At 41.0% G+C, this 14258-nt stretch overlaps 1 protein-coding gene across 1 annotated transcript in view; it reads right to left on the bottom strand.

Annotated features, from left to right (window-relative positions):
* Positions 1 to 14258, bottom strand: part of LOC117264749 (melanoma receptor tyrosine-protein kinase-like) — a 108414-nt gene that overhangs the window by 26718 nt on the left and 67438 nt on the right. Inside the window, exons 7-16 of the mRNA XM_033638964.2 lie at positions 14035 to 14176; positions 9547 to 9660; positions 9335 to 9461; positions 8939 to 9012; positions 7629 to 7719; positions 7229 to 7428; positions 7004 to 7136; positions 6206 to 6296; positions 2597 to 2754; positions 2453 to 2485 (exon numbers count right to left, since the gene is read on the bottom strand). Coding sequence (XP_033494855.2) covers positions 2453 to 2485; positions 2597 to 2754; positions 6206 to 6296; positions 7004 to 7136; positions 7229 to 7428; positions 7629 to 7719; positions 8939 to 9012; positions 9335 to 9461; positions 9547 to 9660; positions 14035 to 14176 — 1163 coding nt within the window. The remainder of the gene's footprint in view (positions 1 to 2452; positions 2486 to 2596; positions 2755 to 6205; positions 6297 to 7003; positions 7137 to 7228; positions 7429 to 7628; positions 7720 to 8938; positions 9013 to 9334; positions 9462 to 9546; positions 9661 to 14034; positions 14177 to 14258) is intronic.

A 14258-nucleotide genomic window follows, 5' to 3' on the forward strand; every position in this document is an offset into this window, starting at 1 on the left:
ATACCAAATAGTCATTCATTTTGAGGACTTTTAACAATTTATATGCCATTTTCTTTACATAAAGTCACTGTTTCTTTTATATATATATAAAAAAAAAAACATGAATTATGAATTACTTTCTATATAATAAATGTTGGATACATTTTTTTTTCTAATCATCACAGTCTGGGATATGTGAATGATTATTAACAACACCAATTTTGATGCATTATTATTTTTTGTGCAGTTTCAATTTTTCAATAAACACCGACACCTTTCCCATTTGGGACGTTTTTCATCTTTGTTGAAAAACAACCATAAAAATATTAAACATTAATATTTTTTGCTTAAATCTTTTAACCAACTCCTGCCCAGGTTATACATACCATATTCATTCATTTGGAGGATTTTAACCCTTTAAATACAAATTCCTTTCCATAGACTCACTGTTACTTTTATGAAAAAATATGAATTATGAATTATTTTCTATACACTAAACGCTAGATTTTTTTATTTTTTTTTTTAATTATCATAGTATGGTATATGTCAGTGATGCAGTGTGTAACAGTATTTCCTCCCCATGCTGGATGAATGCAATGACGAGTCAGCCGAGCTATATGCATAACTTTTGCTCCGACTCCAGTTGCATAAACACACTGACCTAAATGAAGTTAGTTTTATTTTTTTTTACTCCGTATTGGCACCTTTGAAGTCCAGTAAACTGATTGCATGATTGCAGATGTGTATGTCACTGTGTAAGTGCATGTACACGTGCACATGACCTTTGATAAAGTCAAGTTTACTTTTATATCAGTACTTCAATAACTGATCTGTCACACACGCACGCACACACACGCACACACACACACTCACACATGCACACACCCCTGAAATATCACTAAACATCACACTACTACTGAAATCGATACAAAAATGCACTGCACATATGAATGTGTAAATTATTTTCTATTGAGTTTGAAAGCCTGTGCCTGCACATGCATGTGCGTGCATGTGTGTGTGTGTGTGTGTGTGTGTGTGTGTGTGTGTGTGTGTCTGAGTGAGTGAGTGAGTGAGTGAGTGAGTGAGAGAGAGAGAGAGAGAGAGAGGGAGAGAGAGAACAGTAATGTAACCTTACCAACCTGCAGCTCATAATTTGCAATTTGTAGCCACAGACACACACACACAATATTTTTTTAGTAGCTACACAGCCACAACCCCCAGACATCCATATCAACACAAACTTAGCATTTATTTAATTGGCTCACTTACCTCAAAAATGAAAAAAAAATAGGAGAAAAATACAGGCAATTTTACTGCTTATTATTTAGTGTGTCTGTTTGCTCTGCTGAGGAAGCAAGAGAAAATTAATGATTCAGCTGGATTTTAGTAAAAACTTCCATTTTGATCCTCTAACTCTGGAATGCATGACTAATATCATCAAATTCATGTTTCTAAGTTGCCACAAGAATGTGATGAACAAATACGGAATTTATGGTTTTACATTTAGCTATATTTTCACATAGGGATTTGACATTGTGTATTTTGAGCCCATGTACACACACACACACACACACACACACACACACAAACTAATATTGCACTATTTTTATACAGACCACATACACATCCTTATGAGCACAGCAAGACCATTTTTTGATCTACTCTGCATTTGCCCTTCCTGTTAGGGGCCTATAGTGCCTCAAGTGGCCAAAACTTTTCAATTGCATTGAAAAGACAGCAGGGCCCCAAAAATTGAAATTGGCCCCATCTGTTTTTTGTTTTTTTTTTCTACTATTCTTGGGTCTCTCTTACCAACCTGACTGCCAGAGATAGAAATAAATCATGTTTTTATGTAAATTGCAGGGGAATAAAAAAAAAAGTCATTTTAATGGGTTTTAATGGGGACATTTTTCGTCCGAGGGGGCATGGTGTCGTAAAAGGTTGTCATTTGTGAATTTTACTACTGGCAGTCTAACTCTCTCAAAGATGTTGAAGTTTATTTAGATCTTTGTGAAGCTCTGACATAAGCTTTCAGAAGATAAAATGAGATCAACTAGCAGACAAGACTGAAGACAACACACAGATTTATAGGCCGAGTCAATGTGATGTTGCACTGACAACAAAAATCACCTCTGGATAGAAAACTGGCGACTGATTACAATAGCTGAGATATGCAAAATCGGCAACTTTGTTGTGAAATGACAATGGAGTCTGCCGGGTTTGATAAAACAACTTTAATTCCATGTCAGAAAAGTCTGACAAGGTAAAGCGGTGAAAATATTCCGAATATAGCATACACTTTAACTGATGTTGATTTTTTTCAGGTGGCTTAAAAACTACCCAACTGAGGTAGCATCTGCTCAGCATCATTTGGTTTTATGCAGGTGATGATAGCAATTTCTTCCTGAAAGTTACTGTAATAAAATTGATTCTGCCTAGTGGGAACTGAAACAGTCTGCAACAAAGTGCCTACCCGGTGCATCCAGAGAGTCCAGCACCTGAACACCTGCAGACACAGAGAAACAACACTCCTTTTATTCAACTCACTTTTATTAATCCATATATCATCAGAGACATCAATGAGCACTGCAGGATGAATCAGTAACATGTGTCTCACCCCTGGGTGCAGTTCTGGTGGCAGGGCTGGCACTGGCCTGTCCTGTCAGGGTATTTCCAGATCAGCATGTCTCTGTCTCCCAGCACACCATGGGGGCAGCGTGGCACGCAGTGGGGGCCGTCTTTAAAATGGGCGCACTGGGAGCACTGGTCTGGACCCTGCAGATGGGGACAGAGGAGGGATGAAGGCAACTAAGGAGTCATTTATAGAAAATCTGGTGAGTTCTTAAAGTTTTTCACTACTCAGTAATTATCAGGGTTCCCATGGTCATGGAAGCTTGGAAAAGACATGGAATTTCACAATCTTGTTTTCCAGGCCTGGAAAAGTCATGGAATTAGTAAGAATCATTTAAAGATTTGGAAAATTGTGTTGTGTATAATGAAATGAATTGTTACTTTAATCTTCAGGTGATAACCTTCCACGTAATATAACATAACAGCAAACTTATGTTCTGTAAGTTAGCTGTTGACATAACATACAGTGGCATGCATAAGTTTGGGCACCCCTGTTTTAAATTGTGTTAACTGTGAAAAATAAAGCAAGTAAAGGATGAACTGGTTTCAAAAATGCATGAAGTTTACGATTACATACTTCTTCAACAAGATCACTTTTTAATTTCAATCTTTTACAGTATCAAAACAACAAAAAGGGAAAAGGGCCCGAAGCAAAAGTTTGGGCACCCTGCATGGTCAGAACTTGGTAGATCCTCCCATGACAAGTATCACAGCTTCTAAACACCTTTTGTAACCAGCAAAGAGTGCACTGCTCTTTTGAGGTCTATCCACAGATATTTAATGATGTTTAGGTCGGGGACTGTGAGGGCCATGGCAAAACCTTCAGTTTGCACCTCTTGAGGTAGTCCTTTGTGGATTTCAAGGTGTGTGTTGGATCATTGTCCTGTTGGAGAAGCCGTCCTCTCTTCATCTTCGGCTTTTTCACAGATGGTGTGATGTTTGCTTCCAGAATTCACTGAAATTTAACTGAATCAATTCTTCCCTCTACCTATAAGATGTTCCCCATGCTACTGACTGAAACATGAGCCCAAAGCATGATCCATCCACCCCTGTCCACAGTTGGACAGATGTTCTTTTTATGAAATTCTTGTTTTTCTCCAAACATACCCATGCTCATTGTGTTCAAAAAGCTCTTTATATAATAAATAAATATTTGTGGCAGCGAAAGCAGCTCAAGTTGCTCATGACATCAAATTCTGAACGTTCGATTATGCTTCTCAATTTAAAGGAGCCGCAAAGCAGGTTACTGGCTGGAGCACAGAAATGTGACTTTGTGCATCTGCCTGAGTACAGAAACGTTCACATTTGGACAATGAAAACAGAATAAAAATTCTAAATATGTCTGACATTAAACATTAAACACACACAGCCTGTGTTGCGTTCAGGCGTTGTCACGTAAATAACAAATTCCAGCATGGCCGTAGCACAACACAGCAGCATGTCAAGTGGGCCAAACCAGAACTGAAAATGAAAACCCCATTTATTATTCCCCCCCCAAAGCTGTAAACCTAGGGGAAACACTGTCAATGGTTTGGATTCGAATGCCTACAGTGCGATTAGTTAAACAGGTGGTAAGGAGAGCAAATGAATTGCATTCTAATAACAAGCGTTCCAGAACACAAATTGTATAAGTATGTGCGCTTGTCCACACTTGTGTATCGATTCAACAAGGAAGAAGACACTCTTGTAATTTGTGCTGCTGTGTGGTACCTGCGTGGATGTAGCCGCCGTCGGGTCTGGGTTCACGATATCCTCCAGGGCCATGAACAGCATGGGGAATATCATCGGCTGGTGCAGGAGCTGCGGCCGGATGGGGAGAGGTTCCAGCGCTACTTCAGGCTGAACATAGATCAGTTTGACAGCTTGCTGCTTGTTTTGAAGTAGGAAAGAACGTGTGGTAGGAACTAAACGTTCCGAAGATGTTCTCTGGGTTCCACACAAGCAATGGACATCAACATTCCGATTGGTTGCTGGTCATTTGCAGCTCAAACGCGTCATAGCTAATTTGCATAAAGTTAACCAGTCTTCAACTTTGATTTGCAGCTCACTTTGCCAAACCGCTGCTCATCGCTTTTGCAGCTCAAAACGCCTCTAGTCGCCACATGTCCATTGAAAATGAATTGGACCTGTCGCCTTTGCAGCTCTGGCAGCTTTTGGTGTGAACGTACAGTAACAATCCTACAAACAGCTTTCTCAGAAAGTTTTCCTGGCCTTCCAGAACTCAATTTGACCTCCACAGTTCCTGTTAACTGCCATTTATTAATTACATTATGAGCTGAGGAAAAAGCCTTCTCATGCTTTGTGGCCATCAGTTATTTTAGTTTTCAGTGCCAGGCAGCTGTTTACAGGAGGCCATGGCTGCTGATTGCTGGGACAAGGTTTCAGGAGTCACAGTATTTATAAAGCTTTGAAATTTGCATCAGCTGCCCTTTACTAATGACGACTGTCAACATGCCATAGCTCTAACAAGCTAATTATGGTCTGAGACCTTGATAAAAGTTGTCTGAGAGCTCAAATGTCTTGGGGTGCACAATGTTTTGCAGGGTGCTCCTTTCCTTTTTTTTTAACTCTAAAATTGTATAAAACAAAAATTAAAATGATAATCTTGCTTACAATGTTAAAAAGCATGTTTCATCTTTAACTTAATGTTTTTAGGAGATCAGTTCATCTTCAACTTACTTAACTATTCAAAGTAATTAAAAATTTGACCAGGGGTGCACAAACTTTTGTATGCCATTGTGAATCCAATATACGTCAACTGAGGGCTGCATGATATATCGTTTCAGCATCAACATTGTGATGTGCAATAGTTGCAACACAGAATATACATTGTCAATTACAGCAAATTAACTCAACTTGTTTGCTGCTTGAGACAAAAGGAAAACTCACGCTGTTCTCATTTTTCATGACAAATACCAGCCAAGCCTTCCCCTTAAAGAAAGGTTATGTGTATGTGTGATGTAGTGTGGCAGCGTTTGTTGTGGAAAGTGAAATTCTGCTGCGTGTGTGTAGAAAAGTACTATGAGTGGGCTGGCAAGTGCAGCAGACACAGTGAAGCACATGCTTTTCTGAAATGGAAACTTATTATGAGTCCTTAAAAAGATTTGAAATTTTGTCCATGAAAATGTGTGGGAACCGTGAATCATTATCCTGCTTTTAATTTCTCATCAATCAAAATCATTCAAATTATATGAAATTATTATTTTCTTTAGTTTGTGGGTGCAAAGCACTAAGTAATAAGGAAATTCATTGAGAAAAGTGCTAACTTATTAACTTATCGTTATTTGTATGTTAAGTTTAAGCCATGAGACGTTCTTATCCAGCTGAGGAAGACCATGCTGAAGACATGATTTATGGTTTAAAGCTGAGCAAATGTAAGTGGACCCTTGAGTTTAGATTAGTTTGTTGCACAAGAAATGTAATATTTTATTTCCATAGTTGATCATATCAATGAGCGCAAATTAATCTGAGAATCAATCAAAGAGTAGGAGAGATGATAACAGACAGGCTGTGCTCTGACAGTCTGGCACCATTTGATACTTCACATATTAAGATTTGTACATTAGAAATGAACCCCAGCAGAAGCTGGACTGACCAGTCCATGGCAGGCTGGGGTCCCTCTCTGCAGCAGACACTCCGGGTGACACTCGACACAGCTACCGTTCACCTCCACCTCTCTGGGCTCGCTGCAAAAACACACAAAGAGAAATCTACAGTCAGGACAGAAGATCACAAAGGACAACCTATCATAGAGCACAGATTTATACATGTAAGGTAAAGTGCCAAATAAAAGCAGTGATGGAATACAAGAATAACAGCCTTTTTACTTCAGAAAAAGTAGTAATACCACAGTATAGAAATACCGTGAAAAACTTTACCCATGCAAAAGTATAAAGGTATAAGCATCAGAATATACTTAAATACATAAAAGTGTCTGTTTATCTCAAGGCAAGACACCCCAGATGAAAAGTGTTTTTTCACACACTGGTCAATTTTGAGATTTTGAGCTAATGATGTCTCAGTTTCATATTTACACATATAATTTCAGAAAACTTGTATTATAAAACATAATTGTCTTAGTGTAAATAATCAACTGGGGAAGTTTCATGGTAATATCTGTTAGTAAAAAAAAAATATCCGATTCACCTGGCATGTCTCCCATGTGATGATGCATCATATTAAATCTGTTGATTATATTTTGTGTAAAGTGTATTTAAAAAGTTTAGTAATAAGTTTGTACTGCAAATACTCCAAGTTTACTAACATCAAAAGCTTTAAAAACTGAATATCAACAAAATTCTAATAATATTTTCACATGGGGGCATATTAGGTAAAAAGTTCACAGGTGCAAGTCCCAGCAGGGAGAATCTGCTGTGGTTCAAAGCTCTCTCACCCCTGCAGCAGGTTACAGAATGCCACACAGCGCCCCCAACGGTTGAAGTGGCGACAGGACACACACATGGTAGGACCTGGACCCCAGCAGCCATCATCTGTACATTCCAGGTCACAGGTTTGATTCTGTTGTTCTGAAACACACAAGCAAATTTTCCCATTTTATTCACTTCTATTAGCAGTGATGGCAGTTACAACCCCAACACACACAAACACAGGAACTCACCACAGACTTCGGGGGGGGCGTTGTTACGCATGCTGGTGGTCTGGTCGTTGGATCTGAAGAGGCGGGTCCACTGGTCCGGCCCAGTGTAGCAGAGCTGAGAGTTGTCCTTCATCATCACCCGGCCAGCACTCACCTCCTTCAGAGAGCGCAGGCCCAGCCAGCGGAGGTGCTTTGCCCTCACTACCGCCAAACTGTGCTGACTGGACCAGAAAGATTTATTATAAGGGGAGGTTTATGAAATATATTCAATATTCAACTAGTAAAAAGTGGTGGAAGATCTTTCACTTACAGTAAGTAAAAGTAATAGTACCTCAAGGTAGAAATACTAAGTTACAAGTAAAATTCCTGTATTCAAAACTTAATGTTTTTTTTATAACAATATATTTATCAGCTGACTCACGCTCGTGTTGTTCTTCCTCTGATGATCTCCAGGTTCTCAAACACTGACAGAGAGGTCAGATTCTCTGGCCAGGACTGGATCAGCAGGAAACCTGGAGGACACACAAACACATATATACCCAGACTGTACCTGCACTGTTCAATGACATCAACCATCCTCTACAACACTGTAAAAGCTTCTCAGAAACTTTGTAAGTAGTTGCTTTTGACACAATTCAGTGAATTTCAGTCAGTAGATGGTCAATAATTCTGTACCAGCAACCAAGTCTCAGAAAGTTAATGGTCAGAAGTCCCAATGAATGTGTTTATAAGTGCATTAGTGTCACGATTTTCAGTTATTCAGGATATGAAAAACTTGAGAGACCTGGAATGATCAGAAATCTGGATCAGATGTTTACATCACACAGTATCCTGGTATTTATCAAGTGGCATATCCACGTTTCTGAAACCAGGATATGATGTTTACATGTGCGTCACATAGCTGGGATACTCCAAAAACCTGAATGTAACCTGGATTCTCCAAAAACTTGATCATGACCAGGACAGTCCAAAAACCTGATCATAACCGGTTTACTCCCCAAAAAAACATATCATAACCCGCAGATTCCAAAAACCTGATCATAACTGGGAAAATCCTAGAAGCTGATCATAACCTAGAGACCCCAAACCCCAATCACAACCAGTAAACCCCAAAAGCCTGATCATAATAGTAAGACTCCAAAAACCTGATCATAATAGGAAGACTTCAAAAAACCCCAATCGTAACCATCCATCCAACCATTTTCATTCACTTCTCCAGGGTCGGGTCGTGGAGACAGCTGGATGAGCGAAGCACTCCAGACATCCCTCTCCCCAGCAACATTTTTCAGCCCCTCCTGGGGGATCCCAAGGCATTCCCAGGCCAGACAAGATATATAATCTATCCAATGTGTTCTGGGTCTGCCCCTGGACCTCCCACCAGTTGGAAATGCCTTGAACGCCTCTGATGGGAGGTGCCCAGGGGGATCCTGATCAGATGCTGAACCACCTGGCTTCTTCTGATGCAAAGGAGCAGTGGCTCTACTTTGAGCTCCCTCTGGATGTCCGAGCTCCTTACCCTATCTCGAAGGCTGAGCCCAGCCACCCTTCAGAGAAAACTCATTTCGGCCGCTTGTATCCGCAATCTCATTCTTTTGGTCACTACCCAAAGCTCGTGATCAAAGCTGAGGGTTGGGACATAGATAGACCAGTGTGAACCAATCATAACCAGGAGACTCAACATAACAATTCAGTGTGACGAATGAGGAGAAGCATTAATGACCTTTGACCTACCTGTGATTTCCTTCACTGTCCTGAAGTACTCCAGTTTAGCCGGGTCCATGGGTGGGATTTTATAGTGTGCGTCCCTGGAAGAGCCAATAAAGGAAAAAACCTTAGTTTCAAGCCTTGCTTTCAAAGATTACAGAATTTTTCCTTCACTGCACATCAGGAAATTAAAAGTTCTGTTTCAGACAACAGACCTAGTCTCAATAACTGTGGTAAACCTTAACATTTAGTTAAACCTCTGACTTGTTGAGCTCTTAGGTGGAAAGAAGTTGCAGTGAAAAGAGTTCATAAAGATCTGTGTATCTTTTCCAAAGTAACCAATGACACTGTAAAGTCACATTGCTGTTGAATTGTTTAAATGTCATCTTGACTTCCTCAAACTAAATGTTCTGAGTGTCTCACCCAGTGAAAGAGGTTTCAATGAGGGAGACGTCCCCATTTATCTTTGTGCAGTTCCGGAAGGATTCAATATTTGAGGCGTTGACGGCCATGGTGTTGATCAGAGTGCCAATGCCGACTCCGTCACAGACTAGAGGGAAGAGAAAGACTCTGTCAAGTTATTTGTTTAGTGTTCATATCTGTCTATCTCTCTGTCTGTCTCAGTCTCGGTCTACCTTTAGGACAGGGACCGTCACATGCTTTGCAGCGTTGGACTCCGTTCTCCTCCACCTCGTACATTCCAGCGCTGCAGGTACGAACACATGATCCACCTGTCACCACGTAATTATCTAAATAAAATAAAAACAAAGCACAATTTTATTTGTTTATAAGACTCCATTGGTGTATTGTTGCACTCCTTAAACCCTGTCTGACTTAAGGGGCTCTAGTTTCGCAGACCGGGCGAGGCGGGGGGCGCAGCGCACCTGCGCTTCGCCAACTGGGTGTGGCCAGGCGGATTTTTTTGGCACACCGTGCGCCTGGCGCAGCTACTCCTCTTTCCCACCTCTGTCCCTCCTACCTGCGCAAGTCGGAAAGAGGGAGGAGAGAAGGCGTGGAGTGGGTTTTACACACATCACACCAATCAAATGAGCCCCTCTCCTCGCCCTTAAATGCGCCACGCGAAGGCGTAATGAGAGTTTACTCAATTCGCCATGGCGGAAGAGAGCAGCAGCGTCAGACAGCCAGACTTCTCCCAGGAGGAAACTAATGTTTTGGTCCGGGAGGTCCAAGCTCGCAGTGTCCGAATATATGGAACTGCGAGCAGACCTCCACGGGCTGATGATGCAAAGGTAGCCTGGGAGGAGGTCACCACAATTGTAAATCAATGTTGCGTTTCTCTCATGCGCGCGCGCTCTCTCTTTCTCTCTCGCAGTCTCACTCTGTTTCTTTTCTTTTGACTTTTCTAAGATGACAGATGCTGAATATATACTCCCTATCTGATGCTGTGGCTGTTTGTGGTTGGCTGAGAGGGATGTGAACTCATTAGTTTGCAGCTGTGTTAATCAAATCAGGTTGGGTTTCCATTACGCGTGCCAAACGTGCCAAACGGTGCCAATCCCCTTTGATCTGACATCAGATGTGACGAGACAGTCGATATAGAGATACATGTATGTGCTGATTGCAGATAGTTGCATTGAATAGTGGTTTTTTGGCTATTTATTGCATTGTTAATGTGCCTGACATTCTGGAAACCTGCCTGTGAAGTCTTGGTGACGTGTGCGCACTGTCCGCCGGTCAGCCAAACTTCGGCTTACACCGGCTGCGCTCCGCCTGTGCTGACAGTAGACCTGGTTTCAGCTGGCGAGCTTTTAGCGCACCTTCGGCGAAGCCTTTTGGCACGAAACTGTCACTGCGCCAAGCTGGATCTGTCGACACCTCCCCCTGCTGCGCCGCCACACCCATCTCAGCGCACCTCGGTCTGCCAAACTACCAAACTGAGCGCGCCTCGGGTTGCGCTGCTCGAAACTAGCTCTGCGCGGGGTTCGCCACCCTGCGCCACCCTGCGCTGCGCCGGGAAACTAGAGCCCAGAGTAAAAAAAATGATGCAGTAGAACCAGAAATATCATCTTTTATGTTCCCCACATTCTTCTCCCTTGCACCTACATTACCCACAATGCACCCCTTCCTCTAACAAACTGGTGGTAGATTGTGGTGCAGCAGCTGATGAATCCTGCAGTGCGGAAGAGCAGCGAGCTACATAAGTCTGTTAAGCTCAGTTCTTTCTAACTGCACACTGCCACTTTACACTTGAAGTCTTCAACTGAAGCTGACTCAAGTGACATCACTTAAGGACATTTATCAACACTTTTAAAGTAAAACTTAATAACACACTAATTCTGTTTCTGGGGCAAAACATTATTTTTAAAGGATTTATATACATGAAATAAATATGATTTATAAAATATTTTGATCTCCTTTTGTTTTTATGCCTCCACACTGGCGATAGCCGTGGCTGAAGGCATTATGTTTTCAAGTCATCCATCTGTCCATTTATCAGTATGTACGTACGTCTCATCCTTGTAAACATGATATCTAAAAAGCACCTCAAGGGAATTTAGTCAAATTTGGCACAAAGGTTCTCTTGGATTCTAGGATGAACCGATGAGATTTTGGTGGTCAAAGGTCAAAGTGTAAGGTTGCCATGACCTAGCATTCATCTCATTCTCATGAATGTGATATCTCAAGAACAGCTTCAGGGAATTTCTTTAAATTTGGCACAAATGTCCACCCGGACTAAACGACGAACTGATTAGTTTTTGGTGGTCATCGGTCAAAGATCAAGGTCACTTTGACCTTGTCTGTTGCACTCTCATAAATGCGATAGCACAAGAACGCCTTGGGGGAATTTCTACAAATTTGGCACAAACATTCACTTAGACTCGACGATAAACTGATGCGATTTTGATGGTCAAAGGTCACTGTGACATTGCATCTGTCTCATTCTCCCAAACACAATATCTCAAAAACACCTTGAGGGAATTTCTTTAAATTTGAAACAAACGTCCACTTGGACTGAAGAATAAACTCATTAGAATTTTGTGATTGAAGGTCAAAGGTAAAGGTCAGTGTGACCTCACAAAATATGTTTTTGGCCATAACTCAAGAATTCATATGTTAATTATGACAAAACTTCACACAAATGTCTAGCAGGATAAAATCATGATGTGTTATATCAAAAAGGTCAAAGGTCAATGTCACTGTGACATCATAATCAGCATAAAGACTTTTCTGTCCTTCACTCAATGTCATAACTCAGGAACAGAAGGTCAGAAGATACTGAATTGGTGACTCTAATGTTGAAATTGTGCTGATCGTACAGATCTTCTGTGCTGCCATGGGTACAATGTGTGTGAAGCATCCATGTTTTCACTAATCTCTCAAGACAGATTCTGCAATTTACATTGTAGAATCTGTCGGCAGCCCTGTATGAAAGACGACTAGAGAGGGGGGGAGGGCAGGGCTTTGAGTTTGAACGATGCTGCGCTTTAGCCAATCACAATTGAAGGGGCGGGGCCAAGACGTGCAGGTGTCCCCAGGAAATGTGTACCTACAGAAACAGCAAACTCCGCATCCATGGCGACTGCTCCACCCAAAACGCTGTCTCGTCAACGTGAAAAAAATATTTTTTCCAGCGGATGTCTTATTTACAACATGATTGAGCTAACTGGAGTAGTTTCATGTCGTATCCGACAACGGAAGGCTTTTAACAGATGACGTCCTGATGTTAGCTTTGCTAACTGTCCCTGTCAGCTGCAGCCACTGATGCTTTCTAGACATCGTGATTTCCCAAAACTGAATAAATACCACACATAGCAACACAATACTGCTTTGCTAGCTCAATCATGTTGTAACTAAGATATCCGCTGGGAAAAAAAAAAATTTCACGGACCATTTATTAAGTTACTCAGTTACTACAGAAACCGCTAACGGGGCTAACAGCTAACAGTTATCCCAGCTAATCTACGATAACCATGTTATTAATTACAAAATGTGCACACAGAGATAGTAATGTTTGTTCAATCATTGTGTTTATAGACTTTACAAACATCAGATTAGTCTACACGGTGATATAGTGACGTGAAAAATGTGATATATATATACATATATATATATATATATATATATATATACATATATATATATATATGTACACATAGCTAAACTCTGCCGGTTTTCTACCTGGAAGTATTTGTAAACAACAAGGCGATTCCCTGGGGGCACCGCCGGAAGTGAAGGGGTTGAGCGATCCCTGAGGCCCCTGCACTTCCGTTAGTCAAAAAACTATGGGCAAGTTTGTCTAATGCGCTAGGGCATACAACCGTGGAATGGTGAATTTTAGTTTAGCTACTAAACTTGCCCTTTGTCAAAACACAGCCTTCTCCTTGACAGGAATAAGCAACTTTAAACAATTCAAAATGTGTTAAAAGCCCTTAAAATCTGGAACTAACTAATGAATTATTGTTTAAAAATGAGTGTTTTAATTAGCATTAAGAGCTCCTCACCACCACTGCTATGAAGTTAACAAATATATAACTGTCTTAAATCCTTCCTGATCTGTGTTCAGTATTCACTCAGTAGTTTGTTCTTGGTGACTAATTCTCCTGTTATTACAGATCCTGTTATTCCTCCATGCCTGGCCTTCATTAATTCTCTTCACCTGAGGCTCCATGCCCATCTCCTCACCTGCACTCTATTCCCTCATCAGCTCCTCAGTGTATATACTAGCCCATTTCCCCTTGTCCTCTGTCAGATTGTCTTAGTTTCTCGGTAGCATTCCAGCACTTACCTTTTCACCTGAACGTTGTGTTACTCTGCCTCATCTCCTGGTTCTGACCCTTGCCTGTTTGTTTGATTAAACCTTTTGGATTTTGAATTGAACTGCCGTCTTGTCGTCACAATAACTTTTGTCAACTCTGTCAGATCTTACCTCTGACATCCATCATGTACACTGTTTAAGAAAAAATTAAATCACTGGAAGGTTGGTCCATTACAAGATTTTATAGTCAAGACTTTGAACTTTTAAAATATATTTTCCAGCCTAACAGAAGAGGAATCCCCAAAAATAATGTTCGTTTGGCTTGTCCCGAGTCTTAAGAATGGGTGATATACAGAATGAATTATAGGAGTGAAGTCAATAAAAAAAAATAATTTAAAGTCCATACGTGGGCAGGCCTTGAAACAGGTTGCCCCAAAGGTGAACTTGGCGTTGGGGTTGTTGACCACCTGGTGGGTTTTGGGGTCATAGAGTGTCAGAGGAGGACAAGCATCTTTACAGGTTCCATCATCATTAAAATCCCTGCAGGCCTGGAGAAGACGCAGAGAGACAGAAGGAGAGACAGTGTCTTCATTATGTGTAACTGTAGTTTTATAAATATAAAAGGTATAA

This window comes from Epinephelus lanceolatus, chromosome 20 (assembly GCF_041903045.1).
Source record: "Epinephelus lanceolatus isolate andai-2023 chromosome 20, ASM4190304v1, whole genome shotgun sequence".
Taxonomy (NCBI): domain Eukaryota; kingdom Metazoa; phylum Chordata; class Actinopteri; order Perciformes; family Serranidae; genus Epinephelus; species Epinephelus lanceolatus.